At 40.9% G+C, this 25216-nt stretch overlaps 1 protein-coding gene across 2 annotated transcripts in view; it reads left to right on the top strand.

Annotated features, from left to right (window-relative positions):
• Positions 1-6360: 6360 nt before the first annotated feature.
• The window catches only part of LOC106564752 (anthrax toxin receptor 1-like), a 33238-nt gene continuing 14382 nt past the window's right edge, over positions 6361-25216 (top strand). Inside the window, exons 1-11 of one of the 2 annotated variants that reach the window (XM_045690095.1) lie at positions 6361-6522; positions 6618-6793; positions 20390-20461; positions 20644-20715; positions 20950-21031; positions 21225-21255; positions 21566-21645; positions 22557-22625; positions 22726-22806; positions 22999-23059; positions 23490-23588. In XM_045690095.1, coding sequence (XP_045546051.1) covers positions 6639-6793; positions 20390-20461; positions 20644-20715; positions 20950-21031; positions 21225-21255; positions 21566-21645; positions 22557-22625; positions 22726-22806; positions 22999-23059; positions 23490-23588 — 802 coding nt within the window. In that variant the 5' untranslated portion in view covers positions 6361-6522; positions 6618-6638. Of the gene's footprint in view, positions 6794-20389; positions 20462-20643; positions 20716-20949; positions 21032-21224; positions 21256-21565; positions 21646-22556; positions 22626-22725; positions 22807-22998; positions 23060-23489; positions 23589-25216 lie in introns of both variants that reach the window. The other variant, XM_014131078.2, reaches the window with a different exon arrangement.

Raw genomic sequence — 25216 nt, 5'->3', positions numbered from 1 at the left:
TGCGCCTCCAGGGGAGCTATCCAAGGCTGTGGGTGCGTCACGAGTGGTGGGTGAGCGAGCTCTGTGGTTCAGCACCTGTCCAGCCTCACAGAGAAGGAGAAGGCAGACTTCCTAGATGCTCCCATTGAGCCAAAGGAACTGTTTGCCCCCACTGTCGCTACTATGCGGCAGAGTGTGGAACTGCGCAGGGCAGAAGGAGAGGCTTTCGACCCGGATCCTGTCCCGGCACAACTTCCACAATCACAATTGTGGTGGATATTATAAAATAAGGATTTGCTGGAGTCCAAGTCAAACTAAGATTCTTTATTTTCTGAGCTCAGAGAGAATAACAGAGTTGCACAGCGCAATGTAGACACACTGAATTCCGAAGCATTGGATGATAAGCACATATCTTTATAGATTCCTGTTCTTGGGCGGGACTTTTAGTTCTCCTTTTATCCATACAAGGACACAGGAGCAAGCTGGTTTGCAACACAGGATGATACTCCCAAGAACAGGAGATTATAATAGGACAGTTTTACAAGGTTAGTCACATACTCAGTTATATTGACACAGACAATACAAATTTCCCCATTACACGAGCCAGTGTGCCTACTTGGCAGGAAGAGGTCAGTACCAGGGACCCAGCATACCGCTAATCCACAAGTAGATGCTCAAAACAGAAACTGGGGCAGACGGTCCTAAACCACAGCCACTCCAACGATATTAATATATGAGTCAAATGAACAGTGGCCACCTGGCCCCACAGGCAGTCCATGGGTCCTGGGTCCTGACCACGGTTACGAGAGGCTACAGGCATCAGTTCACCAGAAAACTCCCCTCATTCAACAGAGTGGTGGTTTCAATGGCAAATGGCGACTTAGCTCGAATACTAGAGGAGGAAAACTCCTTTCTGTTGAGCAAAAGGGCTTCTACTCTCTTTACTTCCTGATTCCCAAAAGGGTTGTGGGGGGGGATACTGTTTGGTGCCCACACTGAACATAGTATATATGGGTATCAGAATAAATCATATTTCCTTCTTAAATAATACTTCCCATCTGAAGGGTGAGTCATATCATTCCGCCATTGCCTCACCCTGTTCCAACTTCGCCAAAGGCCAAAGTCTCTATCCTAGGGTTAGTAGCTATGAGGAAGGTGATGACTGACGACAGACGCAGTTTACGAAGGCAGAGATACGAACGGACTATGGCCCACACAACGGTGCTTTTAGCCCTAAAGCAATTTCTGCCTTTTCTCTGGAATTGTAGTGTCCTGACCAGAGCAGACAATACAATACAATACAATACAATGGCATACATCAACCGCCGGGGTGGTGCCCGATCTCTGCGCCTGCACAAACTAGCCCACAAACTCCTGTTGTGGAACAGAGCACATCTCTTATCATTACGCACGACCCATGTCCCAGGCGTAATGAATACAGGAGCGGACTTGTTGTCCAGGGGGAATACCCTATACAGGGAGTGGGCACTCCATCCCCAGATAATGGCCCAAATATGGGACAATTAAGGACAGGCCCCTGTAGATCTCTTTGCATTGCGTAAAAACGCACACTGCCCGTTCTTTTCACTAACAGGCAACAATGCGCCACCATGGGTAAACGCGTCGGCACACCAATGGACCAACAGCTTTAAGTGTTCCCCCTCTCAGTTTAATTCTCACCACTCTCTTCAGGATGAGAGAACAACAGGTCCTATTGGACAAGGGGAAAGCCTTCTTTTCTTTTTTTTTTACCTCCGGAGGGCCTGAGGGCTCACTTCACCAGAGGTATGGCTACAACATGGGCATTGTTCAAAGGCATCTCTGTTCAAGAGATCTGAAATGTGGCATGTTGGGGTATTCCCCATACCTTTATGAGGTTCTACCAACTGGACATCACTGTGCCCGGGACTTCTGAGGGTTGATCCTGTCTAGACTAGGCTTCAGTGGGTATATGAGCACTACGGGAGTTGGCTATATCCCCATAAGTGAGAGACCGAACGAGTAATTGAAATATAACTTAAGGTTACTTAACGTAACCCTAGTTCTAAGATATTATGAGTGAGGTCTCTCACTGCGTTAACCTTCGCGCTTTGCGTAAGGAAGACGAACATGTACTTAGAAGGGAAGATAGGAGCAGACTACGGCCCCTTATATGGGAAGTGGGGTGGTCCTCTATTGGCCTTTGCTCCTATCTGTATACGACAGACATTGAGTGATTGGATCATCCGTGACTCTGCCCCTAAAAGGGGTCGGTTCCCAAAAGTGAGAGACCTCACTCAAAATATCATAGAACCAGGGTTACATTAGGTAAGTTATTTTCACACATTCACAAATACAACATGTTCTCCCTACAAAAAAGAGCAATGCTTTAGATGAGTGGATATCTGTTACACTACACAAAGCATATGAAAAGTGATGCTCAAACCTCTCTTAATTAAATCTGTTTTTTGGGCTGCCGGTACACCTTGATTGCCCCAAGGCCATAGCTGCAGTAAATATAACCTTGCTTCTGTTGACCTTGTATTTTTCACAACAGCATATTTTCACTTCTCATCATATAGTAACCTACTTGCATGTATTCCTTATGTATATACAGTTGAAGTCGGAAGTTTACATACACTTAGGTTGGAGTCATTAAAACTCGTTTTCAACCACTCCACAAATTTCTTGTAAACAAACTATAGTTTTGGCAAGTCAGTTAGGACATCTACTTTGTGCATGACACAAGTCATTTTTCCAACAATTGTTTACAGACAGATTATTTCACTTATAATTCACTGTATCACAATTCCAGTGGGTCAGAAGTTTACATACACTAAGTTGACTGTGCCTTTAAACAGCTTGGAAAATTCCAGAAAATGATGTCATGGCTTTAGAAGCTTCTGACAGGCTAATTGACTTCATTTGGAGGTGGAGGTGTACCTGTGGATGAATTTCAAGGCTTACCTTCAAACTCTGTTTGACATCATGGGAAAATCAAAAGAAATCAGCCAAGACCTCAGAAAAACAATTGACATCCACAAGTCTGGTTCATATTTGGGAGCAATTTTCAAATGCCTGAGGGTACCACGTTCATCTGTACAAACAATAGTACGCAAGTATGAACACCATGGGACCACGCAGCCGTCTTACCGCTCAGGAATGAGATGCGTTCTGTCTCCTAGAAATGAACGTACTTTGGTGCGAAAGTGCAAATCAATCCCAGAACAACAGCAAAGGACCTTGTGAAGATGCTGGAGGCAACAGGTACAAAAGTATCAATATCCACAGTAAAACGAGTCCTATATCGACATAACCTGAATGGCCGCTCAGCAAGGAAGAAGCCACTGCTCCAAAACGCCTGCTCCAAAAGGACCTTGTGAAGATGCTGGAGGAAACAGGTACAAAAGTATCTATATCCACAGTAAAACGGGTCCTATATCGACATAACCTGAATGGCCGCTCAGCAAGGAAGAAGCCACTGCTCCAAAACGCCATAAAAAAGCCAGACTACGGTTTGCAACTGCACATGGGGACGAAGATCGTACTTTGTGGAGAAATAGTCTGATGAAACAAAAATAGAACTGATTGGCCACATTGACCATCGTTATGTTTGGAGGAAAAAGGGGGATGCTTGCAAGCCGAAGAACACCATCCCAACCGTGAAGTATGGGCGTGGCAGAATCATGCTGTGGGGGTGCTTTGCTGCATTTGGGACTGGTGCACTTCACAAAATAGATGGCATCATGAGGATGGAAAATTATGTGGATATATTTAAGCAACATCTCAAGACATCAGTCAGGAAGTTAAAGCTTGGTCGCAAATGGGTCTTCCAAATGGACAATGACCCCAAGCATACTTCCAAAGTTGTGGGAAAATGGCTTAAGGACAACAAAGTCAAGGTATTGGACTGGCCATCACAAAGCACTGACCTCAATCATATAGAACATTTGTGGGCAGAACTTAAAAAGCGTGTGCGAGCAAGGAGGGCTACAAACCTGACTTAGTTACATCAGCTCTGTCAGGAGGAATGAGCCAAAATTCACCCAACTTATTCTGGGAAGCTTGTGGAAGGCTACCCAAAACGTTTGACCCAAGTTAAACAATTTAAAGGCAATGCTACCAAATACTAATTGAGTGTATGTAAACTTCTGACCCACTGGGTATGTGATGAAAGAAATAAAAGCTGAAATAAATCATTCTCTCTACTATTATTCTGACATTTCACATTCTTAAAATAAAGTGGTGATCCTAACTGACCTAAAACAGGGAATTTTTACTAGGATTAAATGTCAAGAATTGTGAAAACTGAGTTTAAATGTATTTGGCTAAGGTGTATGTAAACTTCCGACTTCAACTGTATGTTGGATTATATGGTTTTATTTTATGTTGTGTGTTTTTATATGTGTTTGTATGCTGCACTCATTTTTTCGGGGACAATAAAGATATACAGAACTGAAAAAATAGACAATGGTCAGTATGACTCATGATGTGATTTGGAATGCTGGTATTCATCAACCTCTGAGGACACTCATTTATTGGTCACCATGTTAAAACTGCAAAGCATTCTGGTCCCAGATCTGTTTGTGCTCTTGCCAACTACTGTACATTGCTGTCTATGGAAGCTCGTTCCCACCATGCAATACATATAATCTGACTACGAGTTGTGAGATAGTAAATCATTATTATGAGATATGTTTAGGCGATCTGTATCACATGAATTCAATGTGCACTTTGCATCAGACCCTCCTCAACTCATCGTGATCTCCAAAAGTATTGGGACAGTGACACAATTTGTTCTTATTTTGGGTTCTGTAGTCCAGTATTTTGGATTTGAAATTATATAATGACTATGAGGTTAAAGTGCAGATTGTCAGCTTTTCATCCATATCAGGTGAACCGTTTAGAGATTACTGCACTTTATGTACATAGTCTTCCCATTTTATGGGACCAAAAGTATTGGGACAATTTCACTTATATATATGTATAAAAGTAGTAAAAGGTTAAGTATTTGGTCCCATATTGTCACGTCCTGACCATAGTAAGATGTTATTTTCTATGGTAGAGTAGGTTAGGGCGTGACAGGGGGTGTTTTGTGTTTTTCGATGTTTTCTATTTCTATGTTCTTAGGTTCTAGTTTTTGTATTTCTATGTTGGTTTGTTTGGGATGATCTCCAATTAGAGGCAGCTGGTCCTCGTTGTCTCTAATTGGAGATCATACTTAAGTAGGGGTTTTTCTTCCTGGGTTTTGTGGGTGATTATTTTTGAGTAGTGTTTGTTTCTCCTCTGCGTCACGGTTTGTTTTTTTCAGTTTATGTATGTATTGCAAAGTTTCACAGATTAAATAAAATGTGGAACGACACACGCTGCACTTTGGTCCGCTTCTCCTTTTGACAACCATGACACATTTATCGCACACAATGACTACATCAAGTTTGTGACTCTACAATTTTGTTGGATGCATTCGCTCTTTATTTTGGATGTGTTTCAGATTATTTTGTGCCCAATAGAAGTTAGTGCTGTCTTATTCAATAGAAATTAATAGTAAATAATGTATTGTATCATTTTGCAGTCACTTTTATTGTAAATTAGAATATGTTTCTAAACACTTGTATTCATGTGGATGCTATCATGATTACGGATAATCCTAAATGAATCATGCATTAAAGAAATGCTAACCTCCTTTATTGTAATGGAGAGAGGTTAGCATGTCTTGGGGGTATGATGTGCGTCTAACTTTCTCACTGATCATTATTCACGATTCATCAGGATTATCTGTAATCATGGTAGCATCCATATTAATGTAGAAGGGTTTAGAAACATATTCTGTAAATAAACAACATAATTAGCACCCGTAGGTTAGACAATGCATATAATTAAAATAACAATTATGTGTAAAATAAGATTCTGTTCTGATTAATGATTTGTGTCTTTGAGTGTGTAACAAGTTAAACCTGTAATCACTACAACCTATTGGAAAACAATTACTTTTACCAATTTAGCCAGACCTTGATTGATTGTGACAGGTTTAAATTCAACTGCTGCTATTGACTAGTTCTAATGTCTGTGTTGTTTCAAAACATGTGAAGCAACAAATATGAAAGACCTATCTACTAAAACGTTTGCATAATTTAACGTATTGTACATCAGACAGGATTTGTTACAAGTTTTTGCTATTATAAACTTTACATAAAGTTTTTTGAAAAGTGTGCTAATATGAAAAGGAACAAGATGGCAAAAGACTCAAGGGGAATCATGATCACTGTAGTCATATCACACTTTCCACTAAGTGGCGCTATTGCTGATGTAGGGAACAGTCAAAAAAAAAGAATTTCAAGAAAGACAAAAAGAAAAAGTATTGAGGGCCAAAAGTGTATCCCCTCTGCCAGTGTGTGTGTGTGTTTGAGAGAGGGAGTGTGTTTGTCCTGGAACAGCTCTTCCTGATTCAGGCCAAGCAGCTCCACTTCCCGTCTCCCAGCACAGGACTGCTGCTGTGGAGATGGGACGCTGATCCAGACTGGGAATATTTCATGCCTGGAATCTTACATTTTAGAGCATTGTGAGGTACTGGGGAACACAGGAACTACTTGAAACAATCTGAAAGGAGATCATTTGGACTTGTTCTGAATTTTTTTTATGTGTTAATTTTGTCGTTGCAGCCTTCTCCTGAAGCTGGAATAATGTCTCTGTGCAGTTGCAGGCAGGCCATGCTTGCAGCAGAAATCTGCACACTGATGGCCATTCTGGTGGCAGGCACTGCAGGACAAAGCCCTGACAGGAGGGAGGCAGGGTCCTCCTGCTATGGGGGGTTTGACCTTTACTTCGTTTTGGACAAGTGAGTGTGCTCCTCTTGTCTTCTTGCAAGCTCCCAGTCTCACCTTACTGTAGAAGCATCCATAGCGGCTCTGTAAGATTCTGCTTCCATTTAGTCCCAGCAAGTCGCCTACCACGTTGGCCATTTCTCTGCATTCTTATCATTATTACCCAGATAAATACACTGAGCAATTACAATTTTCTTTACAAACTTCTTTAAACAAAGGGTAGTCTAATATTAATGTATTGATAGCCAGATTAGCCATACTGTATCGCTCCAGGGCTAATTGGAAATGTGTTAGTGTGTTAGGAGTGGAGGGGGGGGACTACATCTGAGGAGGTAAATTAAGTTCCTCAGCTTTCCCCACCTGCTCTATCACGAGGCTCCATTCATTTCTACAGGAAAGTGGAAATGGAAAAAACGAAACATATCTTTAAACTTGTTGTGCTCTTACAGGCCTTAGAATAAGTTAGTGCTGTCTTATTCAATAGTCATCCTCTTGTGAGCAGTCACACTATTCAGGATATATGAAAGTTGCTTCGCAAACAAGATGATTTTAGAACGAAATGGCCTCGCGAAACCATTAGTTCATATATTTTTTACAAGTCATTTGGATGCATATGATACTTACAATAAAGAGAACAATAAAAAAGTTAAAGTTAAAGTCAGCTCTTGAAATTGCAAAAGCAACCACATCAGTTAGGAAGTGACAAAACAATGCATTGGTATGTTAGATTTGTTTTACTACTTTACCTTTCATCTCTCAGAGCAATTCAAATCATTCCGATGAATTGTTCTATAGATCACATGCAGTATTTCACACACTTTAATCATAATACAGTATGCATGTGTGTGACTGTGTTCATAGAGCATGCAGGACAATAAATGGTAGGCTCCTTCACTTCGCTTTCATAGTGTAATGTGGAGTGAGTGGGGAGAGCTCCTGTCTTTCTCTATACCCCAACCCCCTCTCCATGTCTGTCTGGTCTGCAGAACCCTTTCACCATTAGGCCCAGATGTTCCAAAGCTCCAGAGTTTCTGGCAGCTGTGTCAGGACTGGGACTCATATCACAGCACAGAGGACGGGAAAGTGGGAGGGAAGCAACGAGAGGAAGAGAAAGAGAGTTGGGAGAGAGATGGGTGGAGAGAGAGAAAAAAAGAGAGATCTTTTCATTAATTCTTTCCAATCAATGTATTCAGACTTTCAAGAATCAACATCTTTCAAGTATTTAATTAAACGGATCCAGAAAATATGTGGGACATTCTATAAGTATTCATAACTGCGGTATTGCTATTGTGTCAGTCGGAATCGACCAATCACTCAAAACCTCTGGCACGTCTGTGGGCTTATAGAAAAGGCACGTTGCGATCCATCCATCCATGCATTGCTCTATGTGCTATACTTCTCAAGTCTAAAGTGTTCACATCTCAAAGTTGCAGTGACATTATCCTATTTGACTGGTGTTTTGGAAAATGCTGTGCTCACTTTGTGCTGCACCAGTGAATAATCATCTGAATAATATTTTCCCTTAATGCTGTCCAAACTATTCCCCATTTCAAAAGGTTCCTGCTTTTATGACTGCACTAAAAAACATATTTCTTTAAAAAGGTATTACATTAGTGCACACTTTTTCTCCTTCTCTTGCTCTCTCTTTCTCTCCCACACACACACACACAACTGAACAAGATCCTCTTTCTGCTGGTTCTGCAGGGCAAAGGTCATCTCTTCACTCAGACTGCCTTTGATGTGATTCTGAAAAGATGCCTGATAGAAGTAAATCATAATGAAATGTGTATAACATGCATTCAATGTAAAACCCCAGAGAGGATAAAGGATTATTCCACCACGTCTCTTGTCGAAATGAAAAAGCAAAGGAAGTACACAGTATTCTCAGAGGTGTCAGTAAAAGTGGGGGAAAAACAATATTGATTTGCTCTGTGGTTTTATCCGTAACATTGTCATTACAGAGTTTCTCTGATGGTTTATTTCTCTCTCTATCACCCCGGATATGGTATATAATTGTATATAGTTCTCTTTTTTTATTATTTTGTTTTGATGCATCTGTTTCTGCTCTCTGGCCAACTCCTTATGACATTAAGATGTTCTATCAACGAATATGGCTGAATAAGCGGTAAGCAGGCCCAGGTAGACTTGAAGCTAACATTATCCATGGCAAGTGTATCAACACGCTTACATGCTTAGATGCTTGTGACTACTGCATGAGTTGAAAAGGCATTAATCTCGGAACGCAGAATATTGTATGAACTGGCTTCTGGCCTGCTTAGAGGCCCAGAGCAGTCAAAAACTAAATTGTCCTGTGTTTTATATATATTTCCACACTATGAGGTTGGAATAACACAGTGAAAATTATAATAATGCCCTTTTAGTGTAAGAGCTGTTTGACAATACAGCCTTTACTCAAGTAGGATTTTACTGGGTGACTTTCACTTTTACTTGAGTAATTTTCTATTAAGGTATATTTACTTTTACTCAAGTATGACAGTTGGGTACTTTTTCCACCACTGGCCCCAGTTATTGTAAAGGTTTACCCAGCAAACATACATTTTATGTGATTGAACTGGGATATTTGGCTATTTCTGTTTTCATACATCATCTGAGTGATCTAACCAAATATAGTTAGCTAAAAGAAGAATACAATTTGACCCATGCTGACTTTGGCTTTTAGATGAATGTTAACCTAATTTACACAGATGAAGTAAATAGCAAAAAATCCTAGGTCTTTAAATATGTCATAACCAAGAATGCTAATGTTAGCTAGCTTGCTATCTTGTTCACTTGCTGACGTTAGCTTAGCTAATGTTGTGAGCTAACCCAGATCATAGACATTAAAACCAGTAGATACTGATTGCCCTGACGTTATACACGTATTCCTATGGAAAACTCTCAAGTATTTCAATTTGTATTTCAAAAAGTATTTCAATTCGAAGCGTGCCATATTGCTGAATGGGGCTGAATGGCACCAAAACAATCGCTATGGATAATGGTCCGTAATAAAATGTCCGTAACTAGCAGAGGATCATGGTCGATGTAGTCGTTTTCATGTTGCCTGAGAAAGTCTTATTGTCTATGGATCCTCCTCTTAGCCTGCCAGCCCATGATTGGTCTGTGTCAGCACATGGTCCTGCGTGATGACAAATGTAGTAGTCAGAATGGATCACTATGTAATGACATTTCTCGATTTGTAGCAAACTTGTAAAATAAGTTACTGTGGAGATCGAACTTGATCATAATAAACTAATTTTAAAAGGCCAAAATGTCTGTATAAAACATTTTTGTTTGTCCGTTCTAGCCATCGTAATTTACATAGGCTTTCTATGGCAGACCAGGGCTTTTGGCACTGCTAGGTTGCTGTGCAGTAGCCTACCAGCAGAGTTCATGACTTCACTCTCCAGACTGGGGGTACTGGGGGCCTGGCCCGGATACCTTACATGGCTAGCTAGCTAACCACCAACACACATAGTGACAATGACATGCTAGCCACAATAATGGCTATTATCAATGGGTGGTAGTTAGCCATGTTGCTATCTAGATAACTTAGCTGCAAGGATAGCTAGCTAATGTTAGCACGCTAGCAAGCAAGACAACAAGGCTACTAGCTGCAACCTAAAACAAATATGTGTTTTATTTACACTTTCTTATCTTGTGAATGTAGCCTAATGCAAGGATTGCGTCGAGACGGATGGCAAGTGCCTGTCGGGCTCAAAGGCTGCCCCTGAACCCATGTCATGGATGATTTGCATAGCCATACGTTTTCTTGTAATGCATCAGTGTGATACCTTCCCCGCCAGTTCATTGCCAACACTGTAGCCTATTTTATAGCAATTCAGCAAGAAAGAGGATCAATCGATGCTTCCCACCTTGAACAGGCCTAAGCCTATTCATATTTACAAATTGTTTCAAACTATGTCGCTGTTCATTGTCAATATATAGTAGCTATAGGCGTCTCGTTTAATAGCTAGAGAGAGGGGGAAGAGATAGGCAAGTTGCCAGCGGAGATATGTGAATTATAAGAAAGGAACAGTGAAATATCTGATGGAGTTTAGGCTACCCTTAAGTGGTTGCACAGATTTAGATTTAATCACAGCTACAGTTGGCCATAGCTGCAGTAAATATAACCTTGCCTCTGTTGACCTTGTATTTTTCACAACAGCATATTTCTCATCATATAGTAACCTATTTGCATGTATTCCTTATGTATATAAAGTTGAAGTCGGAAGTTTACATACACTTAGGTTGGAGTCATTAAAACTCGTTTTCAACCACTCCACAAATTTCTTGAAAACAAACTATAGTTTTGGCAAGTCAGTTAGGACATCTACTTTGTGCATGACACAAGTAATTTTTCCAACAATTGTTTACAGACAGATTATTTCACTTATAATTCACTGTATCACAATTCCAGTGGGTCAGAAGTTTACATACACTAAGTTGACTGTGCCTTTAAACAGCTTGGAAAATTCCAGAAAATGATGTTATGGCTTTAGAGTTTCTGATAGGCCAATTGACATCATTTGAGTCAATTGGAGGTGTACATCTGGATGTATTTCAAGGCCTACCTTCAAACTCAGTGCCTCTTTGCTTGACATCATGGGAAAATCAAAAGAAATCAGCCAAGACCTCAGAAAAAAGATTGACATCCACAAGTCTATTTCATCCTTGGGAGCAATTTCCAAATGCCTGAGGGTACCACGTTCATCTGTACAAACAATAGTACGCAAGTATAAACACCATGGGACCACACAGCTGTCATACCGCTCAGGAAGGAGACGCATTCTATCTCCTAGAGATGAACGTATTTTGGTGCGAAAAGTGCAAATCAATCCCAGAACAACAGCAAAGGACCTTGTGAAGATGCTGGAGGAAACCGGTAGAAAAGTATCTATATCCACAGTAAAACAAGTCCTATATTGACATAACCTGAAAGGCCGCTCAGCAAGGAAGAAGCCACTGCTCCAAAACTGCCATAAAAAAGCCAGACTACGGTTTGCAACTACACATGGGGACGAAGATTGTACTTTTGGAAAAATGTCCTCTGGTCTGATGAAACAAAAATAGAATTGTTTGGCCATAATGACCATCGTTATGTTTGGAGGAAAAAAAGGGATGCTTGCCAGCCGAAGAACACCATCCCAACTGTGAAGCACGGGGGTGGCAGTATCATGTTGTGGGGGTGCTTTGCTGCAGGAGGGACTGGTGCACTTCACAAAATAGATGGCTTCATGAGAAAGGAAATTATGTGGATATATTTAAGCAACATCTCAAGACATCAGTCAGGAAGTTAAAGCTTAGTCGCAAATGGGTCTTCCAAATGGACAATGACCCCAAGCATACTTCCAAAGTTGTGACAAAATGGCTTAAGGACAACAAAGTCAAGGTATTGGAGTGGCCATCACAAAGCCCTGACCTCAATCCTATAGAATATTTGTGGGCAGAACTGAAAAAGTGTGTGCGAGCAAGGAGGGCTACAAACCTGACTCAGTTACACCAGCTCTGTTAGGAGGAATGGGCCAAAATTCAGCTTGTGGAAGACTACCCGAAACGTTTGATCCAGGTTAAACAATTTAAAGGCAATGCTACCAAATACTAATTGAGTGTATGTAAACTTCTGACCCACTGGGTATGTGATGAAAGAAATAAAAGCTGAAATAAATCATTCTCTCTGTTATTATTCTGACATTTCACATTCTTAAAATAAAGTGGTGATCCTAACTGACCTAAGACAGGGAATTGTTACTAGGATTAAATGTCAGGAATTGTGAAAAACTGAGTTTAAATGTATTTGGCTAACTTCAAATGTATATATTTAATATAGATGATTGTGATAATACATGCATTCTTACATAGTCTACAGGGGATTGATGCATGTTGCATATAATCACCATTGGAGTGCGTAATTGCCATGAGGTTTACATCAAATGCAACGGTGCCCAAAAAACAACACAGCGGAATATAGCCTACGGTTGCCAGCAGAGGACTTCTTTGTAACCTAAAATAAAGAAAATAGAATCAAAATGGAATGAATAGACCTTGTCGCAGTTGAGAGGCTTATGGTATTATAAAAGCCTGCAGATTACCAATATAGCTCAATGCTATTTTTGAAGATGCAGGTGTCATGCAAAGGTTAGTCAGGCGTTGGTATCAGGACATGTCAGTTAGACGTTCAATGCATAGGAGGTTGGTGGCACCCTAACTGTGGAGAACGGGCTTGTGGTAATGACTGGAGCGGAATCAGTGGAATAGTATCAAATACATCAAACAGATGGTTTCCAGGTGTTTTATTTCATTCCATCCTCCCCTCAGCGGCCTCCTGTGGTTCAATGGTTGGCGACAGTAGCTAAGTTGGCTCATTATTGGCTCTTTTCACCCACGATAGTCTAATTTACTTTCACTAGCCCACTGTAACTATTCGCCTTCAGGTTATGGGTACTCAATCTAGTGGGCCGCTGTAGGGTTATAATGGCCTGCAAAATAGAGGTGTTGCGAATTTGGAGGGCAGCTCGACATGGGACACAAGCTACACAATCATAGCCCCCGGTCTCCAGGATCCCAATATTATTTGTTTTATTGGGTCTGCTCATGTAGCCTACTAGCCTACAGTCATTAAAAGGATATTTGCCATAAAGTTGGAAATACTACTGTTAGTAAATCACCATGAATAAAGTTGTTAATAGTTTCGATTATGCACAGATTTTTGTCCCCCCCTATTCTGAACTTCCCTTTCGTCATATAAGCCTATAGATGTAGGATCTTAATTTGAAATGGTTTTCAACAGCAGGAAAACAATCCTGCAGCGACAGGACATTTTTATTACTATGTGGATTAGAATTCATGTTTTTTTAGGGGTTGATACATCTTTCATTAGAGCAAATCAAGTCTGACATTTTAAAGTGGAAATTACACACTTTAGAAGCCTTTTTAAACCTCATGCAGGAAAATTCTCACCAACAAAAGAGTAATCAAATTAAGATCCTACATCTGTAGCTGTTAGACTCTCTAAGCTACTGTAGGCTATGCAAGGTGTTCGCCTAGGCTATGCAGCAGAACGTTGTAGCGAATTTGAATTGCAGACACAAGGACTCAAATGTATGGAGCGAGATACTGCCAAAAAGTTGAACGTACGTATCGTTAGGATCGTAAGAAACTCCCTATGTAATAGTTAGGATCGTAAGAAAACCCATGCGTGAAACATGAAACGTAAACGTAACATTTCATATGTGAACGTACAAACACCATGCTCCGATTACGGACTAACATTTTAGGCTTGAACAAATCCTGTGTTGCAATTTTGACATACAATAAAACCTTTTGGAGTTTTGGTAGTTTCATCTCACCAACAAACAAAAAAATGTCCCCAAACGGCCTTTCAGGAGAGCGTCGTGAACAATCATAACACAATATAAGAAAATGTAAGTCAGGGAAACCGGAAAGAGGTATCCGGCACGTTTTCAAGTTAAAAGTCTTCATTCTCTATTACTCCTCAGTTAAGTTTACTTCACATTTAAGTAGCTAATGTAATGTATTTGTTTGCCAGTGCAAGTATAGGTAGCAATAACTGTATTGTGCCTACAACAGTGAAGTTTCAGTTCTCTAGGTGTGTCTCTACAGCATTGGCATAATTATCTCTGGGTGACATGGACATCCCCATGCATGCACCTTATCAAAATATGACTAATTCAATATTGCACCATCCCATTCTCTGGGCTCTGTCTGCAATCATAACTAGTAGTACATACCAGGAATAATGAAACATATAATAGATGTTTGGTGAATCTACGAATTAGGTATGACCACTGGATTCTTTGTTTTTTATAGATTCTTTTCATATTTATTTCATCGCTCAAAATCTTGCCAAAGCATATTCTGTAGGAGGGTATAATATGAATTTATATGAATCGGGTCATGAACATATGGACTTTGAAATGAACAAGGGAGAGGATAAACATAGTGTCACGCCCTGATCTGTCTTTGTGCTTGTCTCCACCCCCTCCAGGTGTCGCTCATCATCCCCGGTGTATTTATACTTGTGTTTTCTGTCTCTCTGTGCCAGTTTGTCTGGTTTGCCAAGTCAACCAGATGTTATCTCCTAGCTCCTATTTTTTCCCCCAATCTCTATTTTTTCTAGTCCTCCTGGTTTTGATCCTTGCCTGTCCTGACACCGAACCCACCTTCCTGACCATTCTTCCTGCCCTGACCTCGAGCCTGTCAAACATCTTGTACTGTTTGGACTCAGATCGGGTTACTGAACCCCTGCCTGTCCTGATCTCGAGACTGTCTAATGCCCTGTACTGGTTGGACTCTGACCTGGTTTATGAACTCTCGCCTGTATCCGACCTGCCTTTTGCCTACCACTTGTGTTATAATAAATATCGGAGCTCAACCATCTTTTTATTTATTTATTTATTTCACCTTTATTTAACCAGGTAGGCAAGTTGAGAACAAGTTCTCATTTACAATTGCGACCTGGCCAAGATAAAGCAAGCAGTTTGACACATACAACAACACAGAGTTACACATGGAGTAAAACAAACATACAATCAATAATATAGTAGAAAAATAAGTCTATATACAAAGTGAGCAAATGAGGTGAGATAAGGGAGGTAAAGGCAAAAAAGGCCATGGTGGCAAAGTAAATACAATATAGCAAGTAAAACACTGGAATGGTAGATTTGCAGTGGAAGAAAGTGCAAAGTAGAAATAGAAATAATGGGGTGCAAAGGAGCAAAATAAATAAATAAATACAGTAGGGGAAGAGGTAGTTGTTTGGGCTAAATTATAGATGGACTATGTACAGGTGCGGTAATCTGTGAGCTGCTCTGACAGCTGGTGCTTAAAGCTAGTGAGGGAGATAAGTGTTTCCAGTTTTAGAGATTTTTCTAGTTCGTTCCAGTCATTGGCAGCAGAGAACTGGAAGGAGAGGCGGCCGAAGGGGGAATTGGCTTTGGGGGTGACCAGAGAGATATACCTGCTGGAGCGCGTGCTACAGGTGGGTGCTGCTATGGTGACCAGCGAGCTGAGATAATGGGGAACTTTACCTAGCAGGGTCTTGTAGATGACCTTGAGCCAGTGGGTTTGGCGACGAGTAAGAAGCGAGGGCCAGCCAACGAGAGCGTACAGTTCGCAGTGGTGGGTAGTATATGGATCTGCCTCGTGTCTGCATATGGGTCTTGCCTTGTGCCCTTAAACATAGGCTAAATCTGGCATAAGCTTATTCCCACACTTTACAATAACTCTGTTGCAGTGGTCTTAGGTAGTCGCCGTATAGGCTCCATCACGACACTGTTGCCCAGCGGAAGAGCTTGTGATCTCCATTCAGCAACACAGTACTATGAGCCTTCGGAAAGGCACCCTCAGCCTCAGAAGATGCCCTTCTGGAGGCATGCATCAATAGAGTCATTATACTCTAATATTTGCCTACTAGCCAAATAAAGTGCAGAGCGTGCATCTCGTCATTTCAACATATTTGAACATTTCATTCATCCTTCATTCAGTTCAGTCAGTATGTTAGTCATTTGTCTGAGTTGCAATAGGAACTAAATCAAAGAGAATAGAACAGACTTATCCATTTCTTTACTGAAATCCATGTGCGTATTCAAAAACATCTAAATTCTCAAGTTCTTTAGCCTGTTACTTTAATAATAAATTCTAACCAAGTGAGAGATGCTTCAAACAATCATACTTTAATATCGATTAATTATTGCAGTAATGGAGCTGGTCAACAATCACCCAAAGTTGATTGCTGAGAACCCAACGAGTAGAACTGAGCCACAGCATTTTATAGTTAAGACATATCCTCCTGAATACATTACAAACAACAGATGTGTGGGATGAGTCAAAAGGTTAGGATTTGTTTGTGAGAAAGGAGTATCCCCCAGCCAGATAGCATTTGCTCTGAAGACTGTCCCAATTGTATAGAAATCAGGGTTTGGGCCCTAAGGCAAGGTTCTTCTTATTCGCTATCCATACCAAAGCCATCTCCTCCCTGGTACCTCTGTGCACAAACACCAATTCAATCTAGGTTCTATCAGCAAGCCATCATAAATCAATTGTCAGTCCCAAGCCCCAGAGGCCCAACTCAGTTCCACAGACACAGATGACAGAGTACTCATCAAAGCTATTCAATGCATTAACAGTATTATAACATAATCTTGTAATTTTCCACCATAATATCCAAATAAAACTTGTAAAATTGCAATTTAGGCTATCATTTTGGGTGCTGGTATCTTGCAGAATAATTTAGAACTCTTTGTGTTTTATAACTGTTTTATCACAGGTCTATAAATATAGCCTCTAAATAAATGTTAAACAAAATATTTGAAGAAGCACGCACAGTGGCTGATAGGGAAAACAGATCTGGCAAGAAGAATAGGCTACAGATAGTCTTGACCATTTGGGATCCCTTGGATATTTCGCTCAGAACAGGTTATAGCCAAGATTTAATCAATATCTTGTTTTGTCTCATTTATTGATATGGATACAGCCTCTGTGTGGTGGGGTTGTGCAATACAAATGGCTATAACAAGCCAACATACAGAGTGGAATTTACTAATACAACAGTCAGAATGCCTAATATAAGTCCTACAGTCTGTGCTCCCAAATACTGGAAAAAGTGTGATTCATTAGGTTACATGATCACCACAGTAGCCACACACAGCTATAAAAATAAATAATGCAATTGTATGGCCATTAAATAACACAACAGCATGACATATTTAGACATATTTAGAGAGCGGAATAGGCCAAGCTCAGGCGGTTATTCTAGACAAGGCTCTTCTGTGTCGTTTATCATTCTCACAGAAGTCATTTGCTGAAGGCCCAAGCCTATACTCCGCTATCTACTGGTATCATGTCGTTATTGAATGCAGTTCTAAAACAAGCTCTAGACTTTTATTTTGGAAATGAAACCAGAAGATGCAAAGCAACTCTAACGTCTGGGCTAGAGTTGCTTGATTGACTAGCTAACTTCGACTAGCTTCATTCGGTTCATGTCCTTTGCTGATGCCACATTACTGACAAAGGTTTGTACATCTAAAAAAATATCTGTAACCGAGTAAAGGGAGACGTCAAGTAAGAATTGAACGTGTAAATGTTAATTCACGTCTCCCTTTACTCGGTTACATATATTTTTTTAGATGTACAAACCTTTGTCAGTAATGTGGCATCAGCAAAGGACATGAACCGAATGAAGCTAGTCGAAGTTAGCTAGTTTACAGATCTAATTTCAAGTTTACGTTTCATGTTTCACGCATGGCTTTTCTTACGATCCTAACAATTTAGGTATGTATTTTCTTACAATCCTAATGATACGTACGTTCAACCTTTTGGCAGCTATCTCACTCCATAACCATGTCTCTTTGCAGCAGACCAGGCGCCAGAATGAATCAGGTGGACGGGCCTTTGATTTTCCATATTTCTGTTTATGTGTGCAGGTGCTTGCACTTTCCAATTTGTTTTATATGGCTGTAATAGTAAAGCCCATAGGCAGCTCGTGAGTTTCAAGTTTGGGGAAACTTTATCCAACAATTTAATCCAACCATTTCTACCGATCTGCATGACAGCTTCATTTCAATAATAACATTTTCGTTTCTCTAAATCATTGTCTCGTGGTTAACAATCTATAGTGAAATTATAAAAATCTAAAAGTTCAAATTAAACTATGGCAAGAGCACTAACCTCTGCATATGGACACATTGATACACTGTGATCAATTGGCAGAAATGAGAGCATAGAACTCAGAGAGAGCCTATAGGCCAATGCAGCAGTAGGCCTATAACTTCCATCGTCAACTAAGTAAAATACATAGGCCTAAAGCCAACAAATAAAAACAGTAGAAAATATCTTGATGACAATGTCGGTTCTTTCAATCATATTCATCTCTCTCTCTGCCTCCCTTTCTATCTGTCTTGACTTGAGCTATTGCTAGTGTATCAAATCATCACTGGGTCCGGCCTGAAGTGGTGGCTAGCAAACTTGGAACATTGTATCAACCAGCCTATTCCGGGCCCTCAGAGTTTCCTGCACCAGTGAGCTCAGGACAGAAAGCTGTTTCTTATTCAATTTCCACTGGATATGTACAGCGCATTCGGAAAGTATTCAGACCCTTTGACTTTTTCCACATATTGTTAGGTTACAGCGTTAATATAAAATTGATTGAATAGTTTTTTCTCCTCATAAATCTACACACAGTACCCCATAATGACAAAGCAAAAGCAGGTTTTTAGAAAATGTTGCACATGTATACAAATAAACAAACTGAAATCACACATGTACATAAGTATGGCACACCTGTATTTAGGGAGTTTCTCCCATTCTTTTCTGCAGCTCCTCTCAAGCTCTGTCAGGTTGAATGGGGAGTGTCGCTGCACAGCTATTTTCAGGTCTCTCCAGAGATGTTCGATCGGGTGCAAGTCTGGGCTCTGGCTGGGCCACCGAAAGGACATTGAGACTTGTCCCAAAGCCACTCCTGTGTTGTCTTGGCTATGTGCTTAGTGTCATTGTCCGAAGGTGAACCTTTACCCCAGTCTGAGGTCCTGAGTGCTTTGGAGCAGCTTTTCATCTAGGATCTCTCTGTACTTTGCTCCATTCATCTTTCACTCGATCCTGATTAGTCTCCCAGTCCCTGCCACAGAGAAACATCCCCACATTATGATTCTGCCACCACCATGTTTCACCATAGAGATGGTGCCAGGTTTCCTCCAGACCTGACGCTTGGCATTCAGGCCAAAGTGTTCAATATTGGTTTCATCAGACCAGAGAATCTAGTTTATCATGGTCTGAGAGTCTTTAGGTGCCTTTTGGCAAACTCCAAGTGGGCTGGCATGTGACTTTAACTGAGGAGTGGCTTCCGTCTGGCCACTCTACCATAAAGGTGGAGTGCTGCAGAGATGGTTGTCCTTCTGGAAGGTTCTCCCATCTCCACAGAGGAACTCTGGAGCTCTGTCAGAGTGGCCATCAGGTTCTTGGTCACCTCCCTGAGCAAGGCCCTTCTCCCTCAATTGCACAGAAGGTTACAATAAGTGCATTTACTGTTGGTGTAATTAAGCATGATCCCAGAGAATGATCCAATATCATTATGTCATGGATATTTTTTAACCCAGTTAATTGTAGAGAGCATTTTTTAAAATAAAAATGTAATAATTCTTGACTAGCATTTCTTACTTGGAGAAAAAAATGTGTAGTCTTTTGTAGTTGGGAATAGTAATCTCCAGGTGTCCTGTAAATTATTTGTAGAGATTACATTTTTCAGCCTCCTTGGAGGTTCCTTGGAATTGCCTTTTTATTGCTACGTCTGTCGATTTTATCGACTGTATGATTTTGGTGCCATGTCATCGACTGTGCCGTCGGGCACCAGATTGCAATAACATATGATGTGGTTAGCTGATACCTAAAATACCTATCCAGGCTTTGTAAAATCTGGCATGCATCAGAAACGTCTGAGCAGGGGAACACAACCTTTATCAAATTAGGTAATGCCCTGTAGGCGGGGAGCCAGTGAGCTGATTGGAGGACACACGGGAGCAGTGATTGGTTTGTGGACAGGTCAATCATGGTAGCTTTACAGCTCCACAATAACAGACATCTGCCAACCTTTCTTTCAGGTCAGGGAGTGTACAGCACCACTGGAATGAGATATATTACTTTGTTGATCATCTGGCTCATAAATTCATAAGGTATAGTATATTGTTACCTGGATACACCACTACATGTCCCAGAGAGCTCATACATTGGTCAAGTCCAGTAAGGATGTAAACAGACATGTTATTGAACAAAGTATTTGGACAAAACAGCAACACACAAAGAGATTATGTCAGTCAATTGTGGAAATAACCTCCCCATCCCTCTCTCTCGCTAGTCCTCAGCTGCGGATGTCCTTCATTGTGTTTTCTACAGAGGGACGGATCCTGATGAAACTAACAGAAGACAGGCAAGACATAATCCCTCAAGCTGTTGTGCTCATGCTTTAACTACTCACAACTAACACAGGCAGGATTTACACAATACACAATACACACCACCTTCAGTGACCTGCTCATTTTCTTCATTGATCAATCTTTTTGTGGAAGGTACTGTGTGCCAATATTTCTATTGTGGGGTACAGCCCACATGATACACTGACAGTACAAATGGCCTGTATTTTTCTGTGTGTGTGTGTGAGCAGGGAGCAGATTCGGGCAGGCCTGGAGGAGCTCCGTATGGTGCACCCTGGGGGAGACACTTTCATGCACAAAGGGTTCCAAAGGGTGAGTAGTGGATTGGAAGCCAGTAGCTGAAGGTAACTAGCCAACAGCTTGACGTCCTACTGCAAAAATTAGTACAAGATATTTTTCTGTTCCAATAACCATTCTTATCTCTCTATACGGGTAAAAGCAGAAGACAAAATGCTGTCTCAATAAAGTATTCTTCTTAAAATCCTTCTTCTATCTGCTCCTCCAGGCCAGTGAACAAATCTACTATGCTGGAGACAGTGAGTAAATTACTCTTGTTATTTGCACTTGGAATAAATGATTTGGGTAGAACTCTCATTATGCTCCCAGTCATAAGCAGACACAGATGAAAAGCTACCAGTACAATTGAAACGTATTGCTCCTTGTTGAACCCTTTACCAAAAAACGATGGTATCAGAAGGGTTAGACTTGAAGAGGTGTCAGATTTGAATTATCCTATTATTGTCTTCCCCTTCAGTGACAGTACAGTCTGTACTCTAGAGAAGTCTTCTGTTCTGCTCTGTTGTCTTGTTCTAACTGTTGTCTTGTTGTCTTGTCCTGGTCCATCAGGTTTCCGTACAGCCAGCGTCATCATTGCCTTGACAGATGGCGAACTGAGGGAGAATCAATTTGATCTGGCAGAGAGAGAGGTGAGAGAAATGTTTGTTTAAGACCTGCAGTAATGGATGATCTATTGGCAATATCTATGTCTACACTCAGAGTGGGCAGAGTGAAAATAGTCAGCCACATTGCACAGGATATTCCAGTCCTGGAAGAGCAGAATTTCATACTCTACTCCCTGTCATCATATGTAATTATTATTATTAGAGTTGCCGTTTCCGTTTATCTCTACAGCTGGTTACATAAGTTATTTCAGCTGGTCATTTCAGCCTTTTAATTACTGGATGTTTCAATCTTGTCTATACATTGGCCGGTGGCCAGTGGTGCAGAACTTCCTAGACTTGATTAAATGTCACCAAGACCCAAGAAGTCATCATTGGCTGTGGAAGAACACTCAAAGCACTACATGTAACCATCAACAATCGATAGAGTGGACTGCTACAAAAACGCCTGCACCATTATAGACAGCAAACGCCTGTGTCTCCAAACATCAGTCATGACTTAAGACTAAGTACCTGCACAAACCTGCAGTAAGTAAGCCTTGGACAAGTACGCCTTGTCCGAACCAGAAACGGCCCAGACGGCCAAGAGCCTATCTTTCTGCAGCGTAAGGCAGCTCAATGTACATGTATACAGCCCCAGGGCAGGACGCTAGTCTGCCGCAGGGGCTTACCCCAAATCGATCTCCTTAATGTTGAGTGCCAATCTAACCACAAGCCCACTGAGTTGGTTGCACAAACTGAGAAGGCTAGACAGAAACCCATCTGTCTTGCAAGCCTTCCATAGATGCTTCATAAAATCCCTCATCATCCTTTACGGATACACCTTCATACAGTGCATTGTAATGCTTTTCAAAGTATCTGACACCACAAATGAAGTTCTCTACTTTGGTCAGTATAGAGTTATAAAAGAGCTTTCATGTCTATTTGTGTGTCACTAGGCCGGCCGATCGCGTCAGCTGGGTGCCTCTGTCTACTGCGTGGGAGTAAAAGACTTCAATGAAACCCAGGTGAGCTACATGTTTCTGTTGTGAGCAGGGGATTTAGCAGTTGGCTAGTCTCACATTGTTATTACACTGTTATTAAATAAAACGTCTTCTCCCTCCCCAGCTTTGGACAATAGCCGACAGTAAGGACCATGTCTTCCCTGTAAATGATGGCTTTGAGGCACTGCAAGGAGCCATTGATTCAGTAAGTAGGGCAACAATGTTAGGGGCTGGTAGAACGATGCAAACATCTGTTCACTATTGTAAGGTATAGTTTCAACAGCCAAGGTATACATACTTTCAACAAATCTAACTCTAACAGATTTACAGTTTGTGCCGCTCACCGCTGTCTCCATTATCCACATCCTTCTCTCTCTCTCTCACTCTCTCTCCTAAGATCCTGAAGAGATCATGCATTGAGATATTGGCAGCAGAGCCCTCTAGTATCTGTGCAGGAGGTGAGTGGTGTATTGGAGTGGGTTTCATAATGGGCTCCAGCTGCATGACACTGTCACTTGTTTATTGATAAGCTGAAGACATGGATCAATCCACTATGTGTTTCTACTGTGTCTAATGACACAGCAAGGGGGAAACGGATTGACTTAAATATGTGTTTGACTCTGTGTAAATGAAAAGTGCCAGCTGAAGATAAATAGGCACGGTTAAAACGTTACATCCTCTCTGGCTCAGCCTAGCCTGCATTTGGCTTGAATATTGTCCGATTTCAGATAATCACAGATCATTATGGATAATTGGGGAGCTTTTGGCCTCAGGAAATAAGGACTTGAAAATATTATCATCAACTGTAATTCCTCTTTACCAATGATATCAAGGTGATCAAATGCCATTGATGATTCTCCCTGTTCTCTCCCTTTCATCCTGCCTTAGAGTCCTTCCAGGTGGTTGTGAAAGGAAATGGTTTCTCACATGCCCGTGAGGTGGGGAAGGTCCTTTGTAGCTTCCGCATCAATGACACTCTCACTTTGAGTAAGTGGAAGTTACGGTACCTACAACTTTCGACCATTAACCCTAATGAATCCCATCAGCAACACCCCTGTTTTTAAAGAGCAGGAAACAATCTCTTTAACTTTCACACGGGATTCTAGGTGCAGGGTAATGAGGCTTAGAAATACATCTATTCAGCAATGCCACAGTGAGTTGGTTGTTATTGACTGTGTCCTCAGGCTGTGTGAGAAAAAGGCAAAGAGAAAGGATTTCAACCATTCTGAATGAAAGAGCTTAAAGGAACGAGCCTGAAAGAATACTCATTAGTTCAAGCAGGCACCAGTTGGCCTAGCTAGCAAATAACGTTCTGAGAACCATATGTTTCTTGGAGCTTGGTGAGAGCCTGGTTGTCCTATGGTTATTTTGCATACAACCTCACCACAACTTTCTGGGAATGATGCAGGATAGTGGCTTGGCGTTGGAACATTCTCACCACATTCAGTAATTAAGGAATTTTGTTATTTTCTTGGTAATTCATTACTTTACCAGAATGTTTACTAGGAGTTGAAACATAGTTACATTTTATTTAAATTTTGGTAATGTTCTAGGAAGGTTTTCCAACTGGTTTGACATTGGGAATGTTCTCAAATAGTTTAGAGAATGTTAAGAAACAACATTCTTCTGTGGGAATTTCAGTACTTCAGCATAACGTTTCCTACAGGTTTCCTCATGGTTCAATTTAAGACGTTCTCAAATTGTTTCTATAAAAACACAAGAAACCTTGAGTAAAGTTCAGAGAATGTTCTAAGAATGTTATTTAATATGCAGTCCATTCTCAGCATCAACAAAACTCTCTATCCTCTATCTTGTTAAGTGTGTTCAGGTGTGTTGGCCCCGCCCACTAATTGGCCACACCTGATCTTAATGAGTGCTTGTTTCCTATGAAATTGGGTCTGTTTGAATAGACTAAAATGAACAGCTTTGTATGTGTCAAAGAATGGCATGCTAGCTCCGTCCTGGTTCCGCAGTGGACTAATTCCATAGCTAGAGAACAGAAGATTATAGGTTTGAATCTCACTGATGCTGTGTCACAATAAAAAATACATGTTTTTGCATGATTAATGCCTAAGGAAATGTATTTCTATGTGTTCTATCTGTGCTTAGTTTAAAAAAGTTAACCCCAAATAAGGTAGCAGTATTATTAAAAGTAAGAGCGTTAATTAAACCTCCCATGAAAACTTTAAAGGAACCAGAGTAAAACGTTCTCTGAACCTTGGGCCAATGTAGAGCAGTAGAATCCAACAAGGTGGCCTACACATGACAAAAAAAATTGACTTTGGGCCAAGAAAGGACTTCTTTGCTACTGTGGTACAAACCTTTTGATGCAAGACCCTCACTGGCAGAAAATTACAGGTCTGCAGCAGTGCATAAACAGATCTGAGTTAGCAATGTAATGTGGTTTCTTTGTTCCTTTGCATTCATCCACAACTAATATAGCACATCTGCTGTAGGCTGGGTGCCTCTGGGGATCATTGGGGATCAAGCCAGGTAAAAGGCTCTCTGAAGCTTCAAGAGCCAGGGTTTATTTCCTGTAGAATTTTCTAATTTCCAATAGATCAGGGACTTGCAATCACATCCTTTGATAAGCAATCTTAAGTATAGAGAGCAGT

Source organism: Salmo salar, chromosome ssa01 (genome assembly GCF_905237065.1).
Source record: "Salmo salar chromosome ssa01, Ssal_v3.1, whole genome shotgun sequence".
NCBI lineage: Eukaryota > Metazoa > Chordata > Actinopteri > Salmoniformes > Salmonidae > Salmo > Salmo salar.
Note: the sequence above shows the minus strand (reverse complement) of the source record. Positions and strands in the feature narration are given on the sequence as shown.